General features: G+C 37.5%; 1 protein-coding gene across 8 annotated transcripts in view; it reads left to right on the forward strand.

Annotated features, from left to right (window-relative positions):
• The window catches only part of ankhd1 (ankyrin repeat and KH domain containing 1), a 187779-nt gene that overhangs the window by 158769 nt on the left and 11256 nt on the right, over positions 1 to 17754 (forward strand). For all 8 annotated transcript variants that reach the window (XM_039773750.1, XM_039773751.1, XM_039773755.1 and 5 more), the window contains one exon: positions 57 to 1699. In XM_039773750.1, coding sequence (XP_039629684.1) covers positions 57 to 1699 — 1643 coding nt within the window. The remainder of the gene's footprint in view (positions 1 to 56; positions 1700 to 17754) is intronic.

The following is a 17754-nucleotide window of genomic DNA, read 5'->3' on the forward strand; positions in this document are numbered from 1 at the left end:
CGTTCTGTATGTGCTACTCACCATCAGGTTGCTTTTTTCTTATTTCATATTTCTAGGGGAGGAACAGAGTCAACAAGACATGCTGTGCAGCTTATTAACGCACTAATACAGGATCCACTCAAGGAGCTGGAGGACCTGATTCCAAGAAATCATATCCGACCCCCTGCTGCCAACACAAAGATTGGGTCAACGTTTACTACGTCAACTGGTGCAACAAGCACTACTGCTTCTGGAAACAAAGCTATGGTTTCTGTGGTACCATCCTCTACGGTAGCTTTTCAACCTTCCTCCCCATCCACGTCACAACCTAATAAGTTGAACAAGAACGTTTCCACAAATGTACGGCCTACTTTTCCCGTTTCTCTTCCCTTGGCTTATGCCCACCCTCAGCTTGCTTTACTGGCTGCCCAGACGATGCACCAAATCAGGCATCCTCGTTTGCCCATGGCACAGTTTGGTGGCACTTTTTCGTCTTCCCCAAATACTTGGGGTCCATTTCCTGTAAGGCCAGTTAGTCCTGGTAGTGCAAACAGTTCACCAAAGCACAATGGAAACATAATTCGTCCAGGCAATCAAAACAGCAGTGCAACCCACGTTGATTATGTAGCCAGTACAGTGACACCCCCCATTACTATATCACCTTCATCTCATACAACCCAGTCTGTCGCATGCCTGACGAACAGTCCTACGCCATCATCTGTTAGAAAACAGCTTTTTACCTCTGAACCTAAGACAAGTACTGTGACAGCTGTGACCTCAACTGTGACCAGCACCTGCAGTTCTCGGCCAGCCAGCTCTCCTACACCACAGCACAGTGGGCAAACAACAACGCCACCCCCTCCTCCACCCCCACCACCTGTTGCACCCCCGAACCAACAGAATATTCCTGCACCCAAAAACGAACCCTGCTCCCCAGTGTCAGTAATGAAGGAAAAATTGTCATCAAGTGCAGAACCAACTGTAGCAGGACACTTGACTCCAACTGCACCAAGTAGTGCTTCTGAAAGCAGCAATCCTGGAGTGATTGGCGTCTTCTCTTCTGCTTCTTCCTCAATGCCTTCACAGCCTTCTGCCCCTGGCATTTCTGACAGCAGACCAAGTTTATCTATGACCTTTGTGTCCAGCTCTGATCCTGGACACGTGGTTTCCTCGAGTCTAACAGCAAGTCGCCCAGGCGGATGTGCTAGTTCTGTGTCCCACGCCAGCAACACTTTACCTCATTTTGCTGCTCCAGCACCTCGCGTTTCTCCTAGAATGCAGCCTAGTGGGCATTTCTATTCAATGGTTCCTGGTACGACTCTCCATCAGGAGCAACAGTCTGTTTTTGTTCCCCCTTCACAATCACAGGACACCATCAAGCAACCAGGCGTGCCTCATAACATGCAGTTATCTTCAACCATAAGCATGATGAATGGTTCTCAAATGCACATCAGTCACGGAAACAAGGCTCTTCCGCCAAACTTTGGTCCTGCAGCACTTTTTAACCATTTCAGCAGCATTTTTGACAGCAGCCAGGTAAATAATAACCCCGTATGGGGTGCTTGCCACCTGCCAACACGGACGCCCCCTGATCAACCTTACAGTACACCAGCCACCTACATGAGCAACATGGGACAGCTGGAAAATGTGCTTCCTCCTGACAGTTCCAAAGCTCCTGGTTTCAGATCAGGTTCCCAGCGGATTGTGACAAGTCCAATAGGTAAGGGTTACCCAATTGTTTTATTACGTAGGTGGTAAGATTTCAGTTCCTTTGTGTGTTAAATTTGTTGTCTTTACATGCATGTTTTTGTTTATTCAAAATCTAAATATTTTATTTTAAAGTGCAGGCTTTTAAATAGGTTTATTATATCATATATCATAAGTGGACTAGTTGGGCATTTAAACCTTTTTATTCTAATGCTATTGCCTGAGTAATCCTCAGGACTAGCATTTATGCAAGGCACGTCTATACAGCTTTTAACACTGTTTTCACAGTCTGAGTCGGGTCTAATGCTAAGGAGGTTAAAGCATAAGTTTCCAGTTTATAATTTCCATATTTTGATGGACATACGAAGCTTGCTTTTATGACTGTGCTACACTTGTGAGAAAGAAGGGAAAGTTGATGACCCTTTGAACACAATCACCACTAACCACATTGATATTTCAGTTCTTTTAACGTGACCCAGTATGCTCAAGCTTATTTGTTGAATTTTTCGTGGTAAAAGAAGTATTAAAGGCTAAGTTTTGTTTTGTGCAATCATCATACAGTATTACTGGAAGTGTGTGATCACAATGTGGTTTTGCTGTTAGAATCAGTTCAAATGTTTATTAAGCTTATGTCTGAGTGTGCAGCACTTTTGTTCACAGGAGCATTTATTTAACAATATTTCAGTAAAGATACAGGCATTTGGGATGTTGTGAGCATACATGTGGCATAAGTAATGTGAGATTTCTTCATGAAGGCTTTTGTTTCTTTGCTGTTGTTCCAATGTTCATATCTGTTCCAGCAGAAACTTTTATATGTTCTGCATGAGTATATGACATTCATTTTTTTTTTGCCTGGCCATCACTACAAACTACACAAGATAAGTAACATTAAAATAATTTTTGGGTAGAGCTTGCTTTTATATACATGCAGTCCAGAAGTATGTCCTCATCTAAAATCTGTATATTAACAACCATGACCAGTAATGGTTCAATTCTTATAAAAACATTATAAACTTTATAGAAAATTAGAGCAATAAGCAAAGTCGAATGTTTAAAACATAATGTTAACCATAATAATAGAAAGATATTTGGCAGGGGGAGTTGGAGAAAACTAATTAACAAAACTGGAAGATGGTAGCATATGACTTCTAAAAATCATAAGCCAATCATGTAAAAAAATAATTGTGAACACACTTAAATAAAATAAGTTGTGTATGTGAACAGTGGCAAAGGCCAAATATGATGTATAAACATAAATAAAATAAGTAGTAACATGAAAAAATAAAGAGAAAGCAATGATTTGAGAAAAGGGAAAAATTATGTATTAGGAAATATAGGTATATAAATATAAAAAAAGTGAAATACAGTCTCGTCTTGAGAAATCCACTAATATGAATGCAGAACAAAGTTGCGTACACAAAAAGAAATTAATAATTATCCATTTTACAACATGCAAAACAAAATTTAGTAGGAAATCTACTGAAAGGGAAAACATGTCAGAATGATGCAGTTAATGAATACAGAGGCGCAGAATAAACTATGGAAAAGTTCACTTTGTTGGATTTGGTTCTAATGAAATTCTGACCACGGCAGCTGGTCGGCACCATACAGTGCAGTTCATTCAAATCCCAGCCAATGCGTTTTGGGGATCCACTCTTCGTCAGGGTATTTATCCAAAGAGAATCTATATATATATATATATATATATATATATATATATATATATATAAAATTCACTAAGGCAAGACAACCATGGAAAGCTCACTGAGCCGCCGGGGACCGCCGACAAGTAAGACGCCTATGGTGCATGCAGAAGAAGCCACGCCCACCAACTCCTGGCACCTCCGAGCCACGTTGACTGTTCATAGAGGCATGTTTCTCGCGGAGGTGAATCGCCATATGCAGCGTGTTAAACGGTTTGCGAGGGGTATCCCATGGGATCCTCAAAACAATCCTTTACAACTGTGGGTAAAACACAATGAAGTAAGCAGTCTTGCGGTTACGACGCACGACCGCATGCACCATAGCAAACTGTTTTACTGTGTTGGTTCGTTCCATGCATTGTTAGAATGTTGCTTTTCTTGCTGATTTATTACATTACCGATTTTTCAAATGTTAATTTTCTCCCTGCGCTTAAAAATCATTAAAAACCGGCCTGATTATGCGGCGTATGGTACGCTGCGGGTTGGCTAGTTATAATTAAATATTAAATGCCATAAGAATGTCTATGTAAAAACAGAAGATTAAAGCCTGTACACTGTTATTGAAATATTAACTGTTGTGAATTCAGTCTTGAATCATAAATTATGTAGAGTATTTTGTTAAACTTAATAACATCTTGTAGAATTAAACAATATTTTAAGCAAAACAAATGATTCCTTTTGTTAAAAAAATGCCTTGCATGTAAAAGTGTGGGCACTCTCTGGTCGTGGCTGTTCTTCTGGTCAGATTTAACCAGTTGCAATAAAAATCATGCTCTTCGGTAATTTTGCCATTAACGCAGAATCGGTGATTATGATTTAAAGTTATTTCAGCTGTCAATGTAGATTAATACAGTGTACCAAATACCAAATCTAGGATTTCTCTATTGGTTTGATGCTGGCATAGTACAGAGAAATATTTTTTACAAAATAAAATGAATAAATGCATTATGAAATGTGACAAATAAAAACATATGATTTGTGAATATAAATAATTGTGTCATAAATTTTTTTTTTGTTGCCTTTTCATAATTATTTCAATTTATTGACACTACACACATCATGAAATGCGCAATGAAATGAAAAGTGTCGTTCTTACCCGTCACAGGAGAATGAACTCTACAGAATACTGTTTTGGTTGGTAAATCGTAGGTAGAGCATACATAAATATATGGATATCTTGTGCTACTCCTGAGAGGTTGGTGAATTTGGGGGTCTTGAAGTAAACTAGCTACTTAATGCATTAATTGTGACAAACGTTTTCTTGCACTTTTGTCTACCATAGTGCATAGGCACAACTTTGACCATGGGCTTTGTTTTCTTTGGGAGCTCAATGGTTCATAGACATGTACAAAGTTAGGATTTTCCTGGAAATTAGCCACATGGCTAATAGATTAAATGATACTTTTTGAAGCAAACATGACATCACAGAGCTGTAGGAGCCAATGTTCGATATAACGTTGATCCTAGCAGTGTGCTGAAAATTAGCCAAAAACCACAAATACATTTAAACACAAAACACATATGCAGAAATTTTGACTGTATTTTCGTGCCCTTAAGGTAATCTGTTTTTTTATAGACTTGTATGTGGCCTGTGTGTAATAGGTGAGTCCGCCCCTTTAATAATAATACCCATAGTACTGTGCTGTTTTTTTAAACAGGACACAAGAAGAACCCACATCCTTTGTTTCACTTATCTGATAGCAGCAACAATGGATAAGTAAAACCATAGGGTTACACAAACCCAGTACTTTTTTAGTTCAAGAGAGGCAAATACCTGCTCTCAAATCTATGCGTGACAAGCTTTAGCAAATTCATGCTTCATTTCTGTAAGACATTATACTATTCAGATATTTAATTCTATTACTTTTAATTCAGGAGGGCACAGTGGTTAACCCTGCTGCCTCACAGCTCAGGTCCCATTTTCTGTCTTCAGTAATCTGTTCAGCATTGTTGGCAGATGCTTCCCAAGCTGTCAAGGACGACGTAAAAGACCTTTGCAACATTATAATCCGCTCAAAACTAGTTTAGTTTCTCCTTCCCAACTAACAATGCATTTCATTGAGCTCTGCAAAGTTCCCAAACATTTCCCCGGTTTCACTGAACTCAAGACAAAACTCATTTAACACAATTCACTCATCACTAATGTAGACACATCTGTAATCCACTAGAAACTTAAAAAAAAAAAAAACTGTTTTCTCCCCTGCCAAGTGGTTAGCATTTATTGCTTTCTTATTTTTCTGATGGTCCTTTTAAAAATACAACTACCGCAGCAGCACAGTGAAAGAAGGCAGTAGGGTTGTGTGCTATGCAGACATTTTACTAGTTAATTGAAAGTGGTCATTTTTCCAAGACTTTATGCCTCATCAGTCTCTCAGTATTGACTAATTGGCCCTCTGTGTAGTTATATCCAACTAAAGCAGTGGCAGTCAAACTCAACGTGACTACACCTGTTTGTTACAGCTTAACTTCTGTTTTTAACTGGACTCCTAGCTTAATTGACCAGGCTTTTATTTTCTTGTTTCTGTGATTGTGGTCAATGTAGACATAATAAAGTTAAGTCTTTGCCTCTTTTAAACTTGGGTTTTAACATTTTCTTCATAATCATCATCAGGGTTTTCATTCTGCTCTTCCTGATCTGATTATTTAATTTATTTTTCAACAATATGAACGCATTAAGGTTTTTGCTGGGGAAGTAGTTACAACTTACCAGCATTTAGTGTTGTCTGCCAGGGTGTCCACTCTGCTCGTTGTTCGTTGTCCAGCTACAGTATGTGTATTCTTTCTCAGACACCACAGGCTCATTTACGGGGTTTGCCCTGTCTGCGTTGAGGGCAGTAATATTCTTACTCTTTGTTTCCTGGTCAGGAAAAAATGTTGTATGGGTGGCATACAAATGGCAAAGTAAAAGTGTAGTGTAGCATGCACTATGTGCAGGGTGACCAAAAAATAATTGTACTTTCAGAAATGTATTTCTCATCAACAAGTATCAAATTAAATGTAGTCTGAACTTAAAAATTTTACTGTACATTGTGCACATGACAATAATCGCACATTGTCCTATAATGACTCTGTAAACCAATTTATGAAGGATCTTTCCCTTTTTTCAGTCTTACAAATGCTTAGTATGCACCTCTTGTGTCACACAGCACACATCCTTCCTGAAGTCTAGTTCATTGGCAGCATATAACTTCTGATGGTCGACACATCAAATATGATGTGTGTTTTCATTTTTTAATATGTGAATATCTGGAAGAAAATTAAGTATATTTTTATTCTCAATTAGGAGTGTAGTGTATGTACATTAGAACACTCTAGACGAGAACACGCCATTCAGCCCAACAAAGCTCGCTAATCTATACTTAGCTAGTTTTGATTTCCATGCCCAAATACTTGTGAAGGTGGTATGTATGCTTATTTATTGAGTCCTGTCACATTATGTGAATTTTTCCAGCAATTTTCAATCACAGACTCAATTTTCATAGTGCACTCTCTAGTGAGACATACCCAGTGGGTCAGTACGACTAGTCTGTGACCTGTCTGGTTTGATTTTGTCCTTAGTTGAAGTGGTGGTCTTTGTGCATGAGAGTTGACAAACCAGTGGGTGTCACCCAGACGTACAGTGCATATAATGTCGTTGTAAGGATTAAGTACTACAGGTTTTTTTGAACTTGATAAACCAAAGACATTGTTGTCTGTGTATCGTATGTTTTACGTAGCCCAATTGAATGGCCAAAACCAACAAATGGAGGGCTGGAGACAATAGATATGGCTATTGAACTTGGCTTTCTTGTAAACCCTTCTCATGGGCACTGGCTCTGTCAGGCAGCATGTTATTTGCTGTTAGAGAAAGGAGCTAGCTTGTGATACTTTGTATAATTTAGCATAACCTGTGAGGACTAGTTGTATAATCTGACATCCTTGGGCAACAAGGTCAGAAACTGCAGTGGTTAAGTCTGACATCTCCTCCAAACTTGTGACACTGGGTTTAAGAGGTATTGTAGCATGGTATACAAACACCAAAGAAACTGCTGTCAGTTATCTAAGGTAGTGATAAGAAAATGGAGTCTGGTTATTCATAATCCTGGTTATCCCTTCAATCAGGGATATTCACTCATAGTCCTGGAGGTCACAGTAGATGCTGGGGTTAATTTGAACCAGTTTCTCATTTTGAACCCATTTTTTTCCAGCCTTTTTTTTTTTTTTTATTCCCTATTTGTCTCATACACGGTTATACAAGTACAACATGTAATGAAATGTACACTGAATCAGCTATGAGACTGTGCAATTAAAAAAAAAAATCCAAATAAGCACAATTACAAACAAGATCTAAACAATGTACAAGTGTAATAGAATACAGAATATCTACATACAGTAAGGTGCAGTGCGCAGGTTTGCTGGTTAATATAAATAGGCTTAAATGACATGGTGGCAGCTGAGATAGAGTGAGTGAGGCAGAGAGTTCAGTTCGTTATAATGGAACAGTTTTGTTGAGGTATGTCCAAAACAAGAAGGTTTATGGCCCGTGGATAGAAGCTCCTTCTGAGCCTCTCTGTTCAGGCCATGATACTCGTAAAGCATTTGCCTGATTTCAGCAGGTTGAACAGATTGTTACTGGTGTGAGCTGATTCTCTGATGACCTTAGTTGCTCTGGTCCAGTATGACCTGGTATTAATATCCTGTAGAGACTGTAGATCAGATCTGGTGCGATGTTCCTCTGCCCGGGTCTCTCTCTGTAGTTCCTCAATGTCCTGTGCACCACTGTTCCCATACCAACAACAACATTTATTTCTATAGCACATTTTCATACAAAAAGTAGCTCAAAGTGCTTTACATAATGAAGAATAGAAAAATAAAAGACACAGTAAGAAAATAAAATTAGTCAACATTAATTAACATAGAATAAGAGGTCCAATGGCCTGGGTGGACAGGAGGTGATCTTCTGAGTCAAGACATTTTGTACAGCACCAGAATATAAAAAGTCCTTAGGATCACTGGAGAGATGCAAAACTTCCTCAACTCTCAGATGGTGAAAATGCTGCCTTGTCTTTTTGGCCTGAGCTTGAGTATGCTTAGTCCAAGTCAAGTCCTCTGTTATATTTTTTTTTTAGGTTTACTTTTAGTTAACTTGTTTTTTATGATTCACAACTCTTGCCTATTTTAGTTTTAAGCAGCTGTGCTCAGGTTTTGTTTCCTCAACCAGCCACAGCTAATAACGAAATGCAAATTACAAAGGGAGTACCAACTCTCTAGCTACGTTTGTTCCATTTACACTGGTGCATCGTGAAATATATATGTTAATAAATAAAGTTTCGAAATGAAAAAGAGAGGAAAAGGGAGGATTGTGAAATGCAAATCTGTTATGGTCCACAAAATATTTGGATAATGTTCTTAGAAAAGGAAGCTCTGAAATGTAATCAGTTTATCTTTGATGAATGAAAGCACTAACAAGCAGTTTAGTTAAATACCAAATTTCATTATCAAGAAGGACTATCTTCTAATTAGTTGGACCAAAAACCTGAAGCCACTGGAGGACCTTTTTTTTTTTCTAAATCAATAAAAAGCCGCTTGACTTTCATCTCTTGAAACCTTTTAACTTTTCCTACTTTTCCCCAATTAATGAACAATTTAAAAAAAATAAATAAACATCTTATAATTTGTACAGTTTCTAGCCTTGCCATGTCTTTTGGAGTCAGTTTTGACCCACATTTAACTTCAATGGATTTTCCACTGCATTTAGATGAATTTGGTCTGTTCACAAACCACAAAAAATTGAAATTGTTTTTTCAGCTTAGAAATGCGAAAGCTTTTTTGTAAAATACCACAACTTTACAAAAAAAGCAAACAAGTTTACATATGTCATATTTTTGTACAGTTATTACATATTTTAAACCCTGCCATGTCCTTTAGGTTAATTTTGACCCAAAATACAGGTTAATAGATTTTATTTTGCATTTAAGGTAGTCTGTTTGTTCATAGCCCATTTAAAAACAAAACTGAAATGTCATGTGTTCTGTAAAGGAAGATGAAGAAGTACTATAGCTTAAAACTGCCAGTCAATATAAAATTGGTTTAAAGTGAAAAATCCTGATGTTCAGAGCCCCCAAACATGGGGTGTCATAATTGGGTCAAAAAAGTCCCATACGGTGCTGCTGTGTTGAGTCGACATATGAAGGCATTGTAAGGGTTAAAGCAACAACTGTTAAAGCGTGACTCAAAAAGAGAAGATCATGTAGAGTGACCATCTTTGTCAACTTCACCCTTAACCTTGTTACTACTGGTGCTTTCTTCTCGTAGGCCTTATACAAATTAAAGTGCACCTCTTGACATATGTATGTGCCCTGCATGTTATGGTATTTTTTAAACAAAGTTCCTCTAAAAATGAATTGATTGATCTCCTGACCCACAGCATTCAATGTTTGCACTAAAATGTCTAAGTCTAACTTATTTATTGTAAATGTAAAACTAAAGGCGTGTGGCATACCAGCGCTCTTGTGCTATGGACCACAGCTAGAATAAAGTTGGGTATTTTCTGTGAATTTCATATTATATCATTGTCCCCAGATATGAAATTAAATTGTAGTAATTCCCGCAGAGTTCTTAATTGTTTGAAATATGTCTTTTTTTATTAAGAACAATTTTCTGGTTGTTGTAAAAAATTTTGTACCTAGGGTTGTCTGCCATGGAGGCTGAAAACTGGCCTCATTTAATGCTTTGTTCAGATTTCTTTCCCCTTAGCTGTATTGCCCTTAAATGTAGATATTGCTTTTGTGTTTAATAAAGACAAAAACAGAAACGTTAAATCAAGTATTCTTCTATGAGGTTTTAAGCCATTCTGTTTTGGGTTTTATTTTATTTATTTTTTTGGTGTTTGTAACTTGCACACCTTTGGCCTCACGTATAAATGGCGCATACGCACAAAAATGTTATGTACTCTATTTTCCATACTCGCATCAAAACATATAAAAACTAAACTTGGCGTAATGCTACAGACATTTTTATGGCAGCTTCAGACCATGCATACACATATTTCTGCTCAGTTTTGTAAACGGGCAGCACCCAGCGTCAAAGCAGTGCTATTGTTTGAGCGGTTTCCCTTTCTTTTTTAGATTCACATCCATGACGCAGGCTTTTTCAAATATCCCGAAATCAATTGCATATCGTTTGCAAATTTAAGGCACTTGATTGTAATCAGTCTATAACAATATAATGGTGCATGGAATGGCCAAACTATTCCAACTACCATAGCTGCTTTAGCATTGTTAGAAGACATTGCAAATGCAAGAATTAGAAGAGATCATACTGATTTCTTGTCCCATGATGATGACTGACTTTCAAGTCGGTTTAGATTTCCAGGAGCTATCCTTTTGCAGCTGTATGTTGAAATGGGGCCAGCTTTACAGAGGCAGACTTTGAAGAATTGTGCTCTATCCATTCTCGGGTTTCAGCCAATGAATCTTTTCAGCGTGAACTGGCTGTCCGATTGGATATTTCTCAATCATCACTGAGTCACACCATGACAGCTGTAAGGGATGGTATCATCTGCTTATCTTCCAAATATATAAGATTTCTTTGCACTGTGGTTGAATAATTAAACATCAAAGCACAATTCACAGCAACGTCTAGTTTTCTAGATGTGATCAGAGTGATCAACTGCACACACATCACACAGATTGCTTTAAAGGCACCTTCTGAGAATAATCCTACTTATGTAAATAGAAAGCATTTCCACTTTATTAATACGAAAATGATCTGTGATTCAAAAATGCATCTCATTAATGTTGTGGTGAGATGGCCTTGCTCAACTTGTGATTCATCATTCATTTCGAGAAATAGTAGTGCTGGGAACAATCTTTTACATGTTATGTGTGATGCCTGCCTTCTCGGTAAGATAAAATATTTAATGTTAACCCATTAGTCAAAATTGTAAGTTATCTACATGATGTAACCATATAACATGATTACTTGGGTGACTGAAGACGGGCCTTCTCACCCCGCTCGCCAACCCACTGACTGAATGAATGAAGAGTAATGTTATAATGACCTCCACTCTCAGGCTTGGGCAGTGGTAAAATCCGAGTTATAAGTGTCTCACCAGTAATTGCAGCAGCAGCACGCTACTCAAACAGTGTGAGCCCTGCAATTCCACCACCTCCTCCAGTAATATTAACACTCAGTGGGCTGCGACTCGCCTTTTTACATCGACTTTAATATCTGACCACTTTTTTTATTTCAGACACCATGCAACTTTGGGAACCTGAACTTGTGAGCGCCTCCACCACAATGTTTCTCTCTATCCATTTACTTTTGTTGCATATACCACTACTTAAACCACCAAATAGTACATTTTTCCTTGCCTCCACTTCACTGAGCAGACCTCCATTTCACTATAGGAGAAGTTATTCTTTTTTTAAAAGTTCCTTTGCCATTGTCTTTTTACAAAACACTGAATGGAAGAGGCTATTTATATTGATTTGCATATTCAAATAGGAGAAATTCAGTTAGGAGTCGGGATGTGGAGCTGTAGGCTCGTGCATGTACTTTAAAATTTACATTGATTGGGATTTGTATAGAGAGTGCATAGAACTTTGCTTACACACAGTTTTATGCAAGTGAATTTTTTTGTGCATGCACACATTTCTAGTTTGGTCTGTACACCATTTTAAGAAAATAAATGCAGGCAAAGAACTGTTAATTAACTGCTAGAAGTTTTACAAATAATTAGCAAACATGAAGAGGGGAAAGAAATCTTAAACTCTGAGTAGTAGGGTGTTGTACTCTGTTAGCCATTATGGATGCAATATAAAGTCAAGCAAAATGACACCTTTTATTACAACCTGCTTGAGGGAGGGACCTCAGGTTCCTCAAAAGGTTGTTCATTGTAATTGGTTCAGTAAGCCAATAAAAGGTGTCATTTTGCTTGACTTCTGAACTTGGAGAAATAAATTTGCAATGACGATATTTATAGCATGTTTGTCAAGGTTAACAGGTGCTTAGCAGGCATGAGGCATCCGCAAATTAACATGTATCCCATGATACAATTTATATTGCACTTCAGGCTTCATGATACAATATTACAGTAGTATGAAATGTTCATAAAAGAAATGTGCTGCAGGTTCAGTGTTACTTATCAGACATTTTATAAATCAAAACACTACAAAATAAAATCAGATCAGTGTAAGAATACACAAGGTTTAACATTAGGATTGTAAGCTTTTTTATTTTTATTAAAATCTTTAATATTAGCATGGAATGATTACACTGCAGCAAAATAAGACATGTAATGCATGCATGTAATAATTTCTCTGTTCCGTGTACACACAACATTAATGACCCCATTATCCCATTATATAAAGTTACAACAGGGTAAAACCGTTCAAATTTAAATGTATCCTTTTTTATTTTCTGACTTGGCACCAAACATTTCTCCAACAAATGACTATCCTTTAATTTCCTGCTTGAATGCCTTCTTGACATGCTAGTTGTAGATCCTATGAAGATCAATGAAGAATTTTCAATGTTTTATGTCAGCCGTCGGCATGTAGTTGACCCCACCGCACTGTGCAGCAGGGACACACATAAGATTTGACCAGAAAATCGAGCATTGGGAGTTTGGCTCCTTTTTTTTTCTCCAGCATTCCAAAGGACTGCTACTGAGAGCAATGCAAGCTCCACTGCTAATTTCTCCTTATTGTAATCTACGTGTATTTATACATTGGCACAAGTAAAAAGGTTTGTATGCTTGCTTTGAGCACTTGTTCTCACATGTGGCTCTTGAGAGATGCCATAACTGCAGTTTGCTGCTCCCAAGTAGCATTTGAGTACATCATGACAATTGCTCCAATGTGTTGGTAAATTTGTATTTTATCTATTCCTGCTGATTTGAGAACAGCATATGGATGCAGTGGTGTATCTTTGAAATGGTATTATCACTCACTAATAAAGTGTGCGTACTACACCTAAACTGCGGTCCCAGACTAATTTCATGTATGGTGATATCTAAGGTGTGGTCCAAAAACATATACACAGTCGGTTTGGCATGTTATGCCTTAGTCATAGTTTTTCTGTCCCATTTTTAAATCTGATGCTTGTGATGAATGAGGTTAGTGGCTTTTTATTGCCTTTCAGTCACATGGTAATGCCATACAATACAAGATGCAAAGCCTCATTTCATATGGGCAGTAGTTGTATTGTGAAATTTGGTACATTGAAATTTTGTCTAATGCTTAGTGATATTAAGTCAGATGAACATTGTGCCATCACAAAGCCCATGTAATTACACATTTTTAAAAGTTAATCCTGTGTTATCAGCTCACAATGAAACTGAGGTGAGACTAATTTTTTTCTTATGTATTTATTTTCAATTCTGTACAGCATAGAATGCAGTTTTTCTTGTATTTCTGCAGACATGAGTGGGTGTCCAAGGAAGAAGCTATGTGACCAAAATCATTTAAGTCTATGAAGCCTTGTTCACACGGGCATTAAAATCGAGCGTTTTTTTGCGTTAGAAGGCGTCCGTGAGCGGATCAAGCACAGAGTGTTTTCTACACGTAGGAGTCAATGAGTGTTCACACGGGCTTTGGTGACGTGCGTTTGTCCGGCAGCGCGTTTATACGGCATCAAAAAAACGTTGCATGCAGCTTTTTCTTGGCGTTCAAAACCCAACGAACGCAAGGAAACCGCTTCTAGTTCGTTTTCTGCGCGTTTATTTTACGCTTCGGAGGACCGGATATATCCAATGATCCTACATGCTATACATATTACAGTATTCTTTAAGTACTGATTCTTTATGTAATTGTTTACAAATCCATTTAGGCTATTTATTTTATTATTATCATTATACAGTATTCCGTAAAACATGTTGTTTCTGTCTGTAGCATATGACTTATTTGACTTAAATGTCACTGTACAGGATGTTGCTTCATATTTTTATTCTCTCTCTCTCACTCACACACACACAAAGTATATACATATAATTATGTGTGTGTTTGCTATTTACACATATACACAAATTTTCTATATACAGTTATAATAAAAGGGTTCTCAAAAACAGTGTGATTAAATATTTTTGAAAAATGGTTCTTGTCAAACCAAGTAGATTATTCATGCAAATATCAAATTTTTGAATACTGCCATGCGAGCTCTCCTGCAGGGACATAAGGTATTCAGCAAATCTGGTCCTGACCACACTTGCCCCATGTGTGCTGCGAACAGTTTGAACACTGAAGTCCTTCAGAAAGTCTGCAGACATGTCATCCACATTGTAGCCTTCCCTCTGACGTACAAAAAATTGTGAATTTCCCCTTGGGATTAATAAAGTATCTCTATCTATCTCTCTATCTCTTTATCTATCTATCTATCAATCAAAATTGTGGAGGACACATGTGGCCTTTATAATCCCATCAGCATTTCCTGGTTTCACCTGCATGGCTGTTCGAAGGACTCTCCATTTGTTTGACAGGATGCCAAATGTGCATTCTACATACCGCCGTGCCCTTGTCAGACGGTAATTAAACACTCTGTTTTGAGTTGTAAGTGCACGCTTGGGAAACGGCTTCATCATGTTTTCATGAAGTCCGAAAGCTTCATCTGCAACTAAAACATGTGGCATTGGTGATCCCCCTTCAACAATAGGTCTGGGTGCAGGAAAATGTAATGACTCTTTATAAAATTTACGTTTCATGGCCGAAGAACGAAAGATGCTTGAATCGGAAGAGCTTTCATATGCTCCGACATCTACAGCCACAAAGTTGTAAGAGCTGTCTGCAATGGCCATCAGCACAACAGAAAAAAACTTTTTGTAATTGTAGAATCTTGTTCCACTTTTAGGGGGCATCTGAACACGGATGTGCTTCCCATCCAGGGCTCCAACACAATTGGGGAACTGGGATCTCTTGTAGAATCCTTCAGCGATATCAGTCCATAGCTGTTCTGTTGGCTCTGGCATAACAAGAGGCTGGAGGCATTGCCATAGTACACAACATGTTTCATGCACTATCCTTGAAATGGTGGACTTTCCCAATAGGTACTGGAAATGTAAGGAAGAAAAGGATTCCCCAGCTGCCAAAAACCTTAGTTAAAAAAATAATAATAATTTGATTAGAAATAAGGAATATAGATATATAGATAGATTGATAGATAATTCTGTTGGGAGTATATATATATTTGTGTGTGTGTGTGTATATCATCATGTTATGCGCTAAAATGCCCCCCTGCCATGGATTGCCCCCCCACATAATAGCTATCAAATATTATATTAGAACATAAATTCATAGATTTATTATTATCAAATATGATATTACAATTATAATGAAGCCTAGGCACATGACAGCCGTCAAGACCATTAATACAAATTCTTGTATAATGTTTATTTTGTGGGACATTTATTTTTTGGGGTTTTGTCATGAATATGCAAATAAATATTTATATATAATAAAAATAAATATTGTTTATGATGAAAAATTCGATGAAAGTTATTTTATTATAAAATAAACAATATAAAAGTTTACATGTTGTATATGAAAAAAATTAATATTTTTATGTTTTCATATACAACATATATATATTCATATTGCTTATTTTATTTTATTGTCTCAAGTAATTTGTAAACCATGAACCTATTAATTTATGTTCTAATATAATATTTGAAAACGATTATGTAGGGGGGGGCAATACATGGCGGGGGGGGCATTTCAGTGCATAACACCGGTGTAAGCGCACACTCGACTACTGTTTCCTTACCTCAAAGTGACAAGTAGTCTCTCTTGGGGCTAACACCAAGTCACATATTGGTTGATCGGCGTGCAATGTGGCATTGCACCAGCTGCAGCAGACAATCAAAAGTGGAAACCGACATCCGACAGTAATTAAAAAACTTGCTCGGAAATTTTCGCATTTCTTCATAAAGCACAAAAAAACTTCCTTTAACCCGACGTTGTGCAGTCAGAGGATGAACCCAGTAGCGGCGATTTTTTCTCTCCCTGTGTCGCCATATTACGAGTATTTTTAAAACAAGAAAATTAATATCTAACATAGCAAAATGTTCCATATTGAAAGGAGGCACCTCAAATAAAACCACAAGGGCTTTCATATCCAGTTCCCGACACTGCCTCCACAGGTTAACACACAAACTACAATTTGGGCTGCAGGCTGGCGTTAGACAGAGACAAACGAACGCCGGTGTAGAAGTCAATCGATCGCCACCACAAAATGCAACATAAACGTCTAGGACGTTCAGAGCAAGTTCGTTTAACCAAAAACTTAACGCCCGTGTGAACAAGGCCTGAAAATCTCAATTTTTCTTCAATCTATGCAAAAACCTGAATCATTGTTTTTTTAAGATGCATATTCTCATAGTTTATGTAGTATATGCTGACAGAGCACACAAATATCGAGATGCAGTCCTTTCACACTGGATGATGTTTTTGGATTAGAGCAAAACTGCATGATGATGCCAGGCAGTTGAAAAGAAAAGCAGTTGAAATGGCTGCTGGGATAGGTTTCAATTCCCCACAACCCAAACACATGGATCAAGTTGGTCAGTAAACAAAAGAATGCATAGTAATGGTAGGTTTTGGGATATCTACGTGAGGGAAATTAAATTAGCACTTATTTCATGACACCTTTATAATTGTGTTCAAAATGAGGACCATTAACAAAAGGAAAATCAGATATATGGCATTTATTTTCTTTTGTCATTGGTAAGATAGGAAACCAGCAACGGTTTTGCTGCAGTGAATGTTTAAAAGTTTCACCACATAAGAGCAATGGATGAACTCAATGGGCATTCTCAACAAACAGAAAAGTTAGGTTTAGGGTTTAGGTAACTTCACCAGAATCTCCCCTGAATAAACCCTTCATTAGGCTCACCATTTTAAAGATTAAGCACACCATATGTTTTACTAAATGAATTTTTTTCTGTGTTGTGAAGTATTAAAATCTCTACTGATTCCAAGTTACAGTTGCATGAAGTACATTGTAGATTTAGTGTCTAAGCAATCTTTCATGTGTTTTCCTAATGTTCATTTCAAAAAATTGCATCAGCAAGCTCTGTGAGAAGGAAAATACTTCAGAGTTTCATGTTTTTGTTTTCCTCCTTATGGTTCTGTGTCGTTTCTGAGATTGCATTTGTAAAATTGTCATGGGCTATATTGTTTTGAATTCCTACACGTGTGTGTGTGTATTTTAAAATTATTATGGGTAATTAATTTAAAAGTACTTTTGTTTTGAAGGGATTTATGCTCTGTATTGCTTCTCAGACCCATATCTGGGAGTCCAGTTTTATAATACAGACTGGGGCTGACAGCTTCAACCAGCTTCAGAAATTGTGTTTGTTATCTAGTGCTGCAAGGAAAATTAAAAAAGAAAA

The sequence above is a fragment of the Polypterus senegalus genome, chromosome 13, assembly GCF_016835505.1.
Source record: "Polypterus senegalus isolate Bchr_013 chromosome 13, ASM1683550v1, whole genome shotgun sequence".
Lineage (NCBI taxonomy): Eukaryota > Metazoa > Chordata > Cladistia > Polypteriformes > Polypteridae > Polypterus > Polypterus senegalus.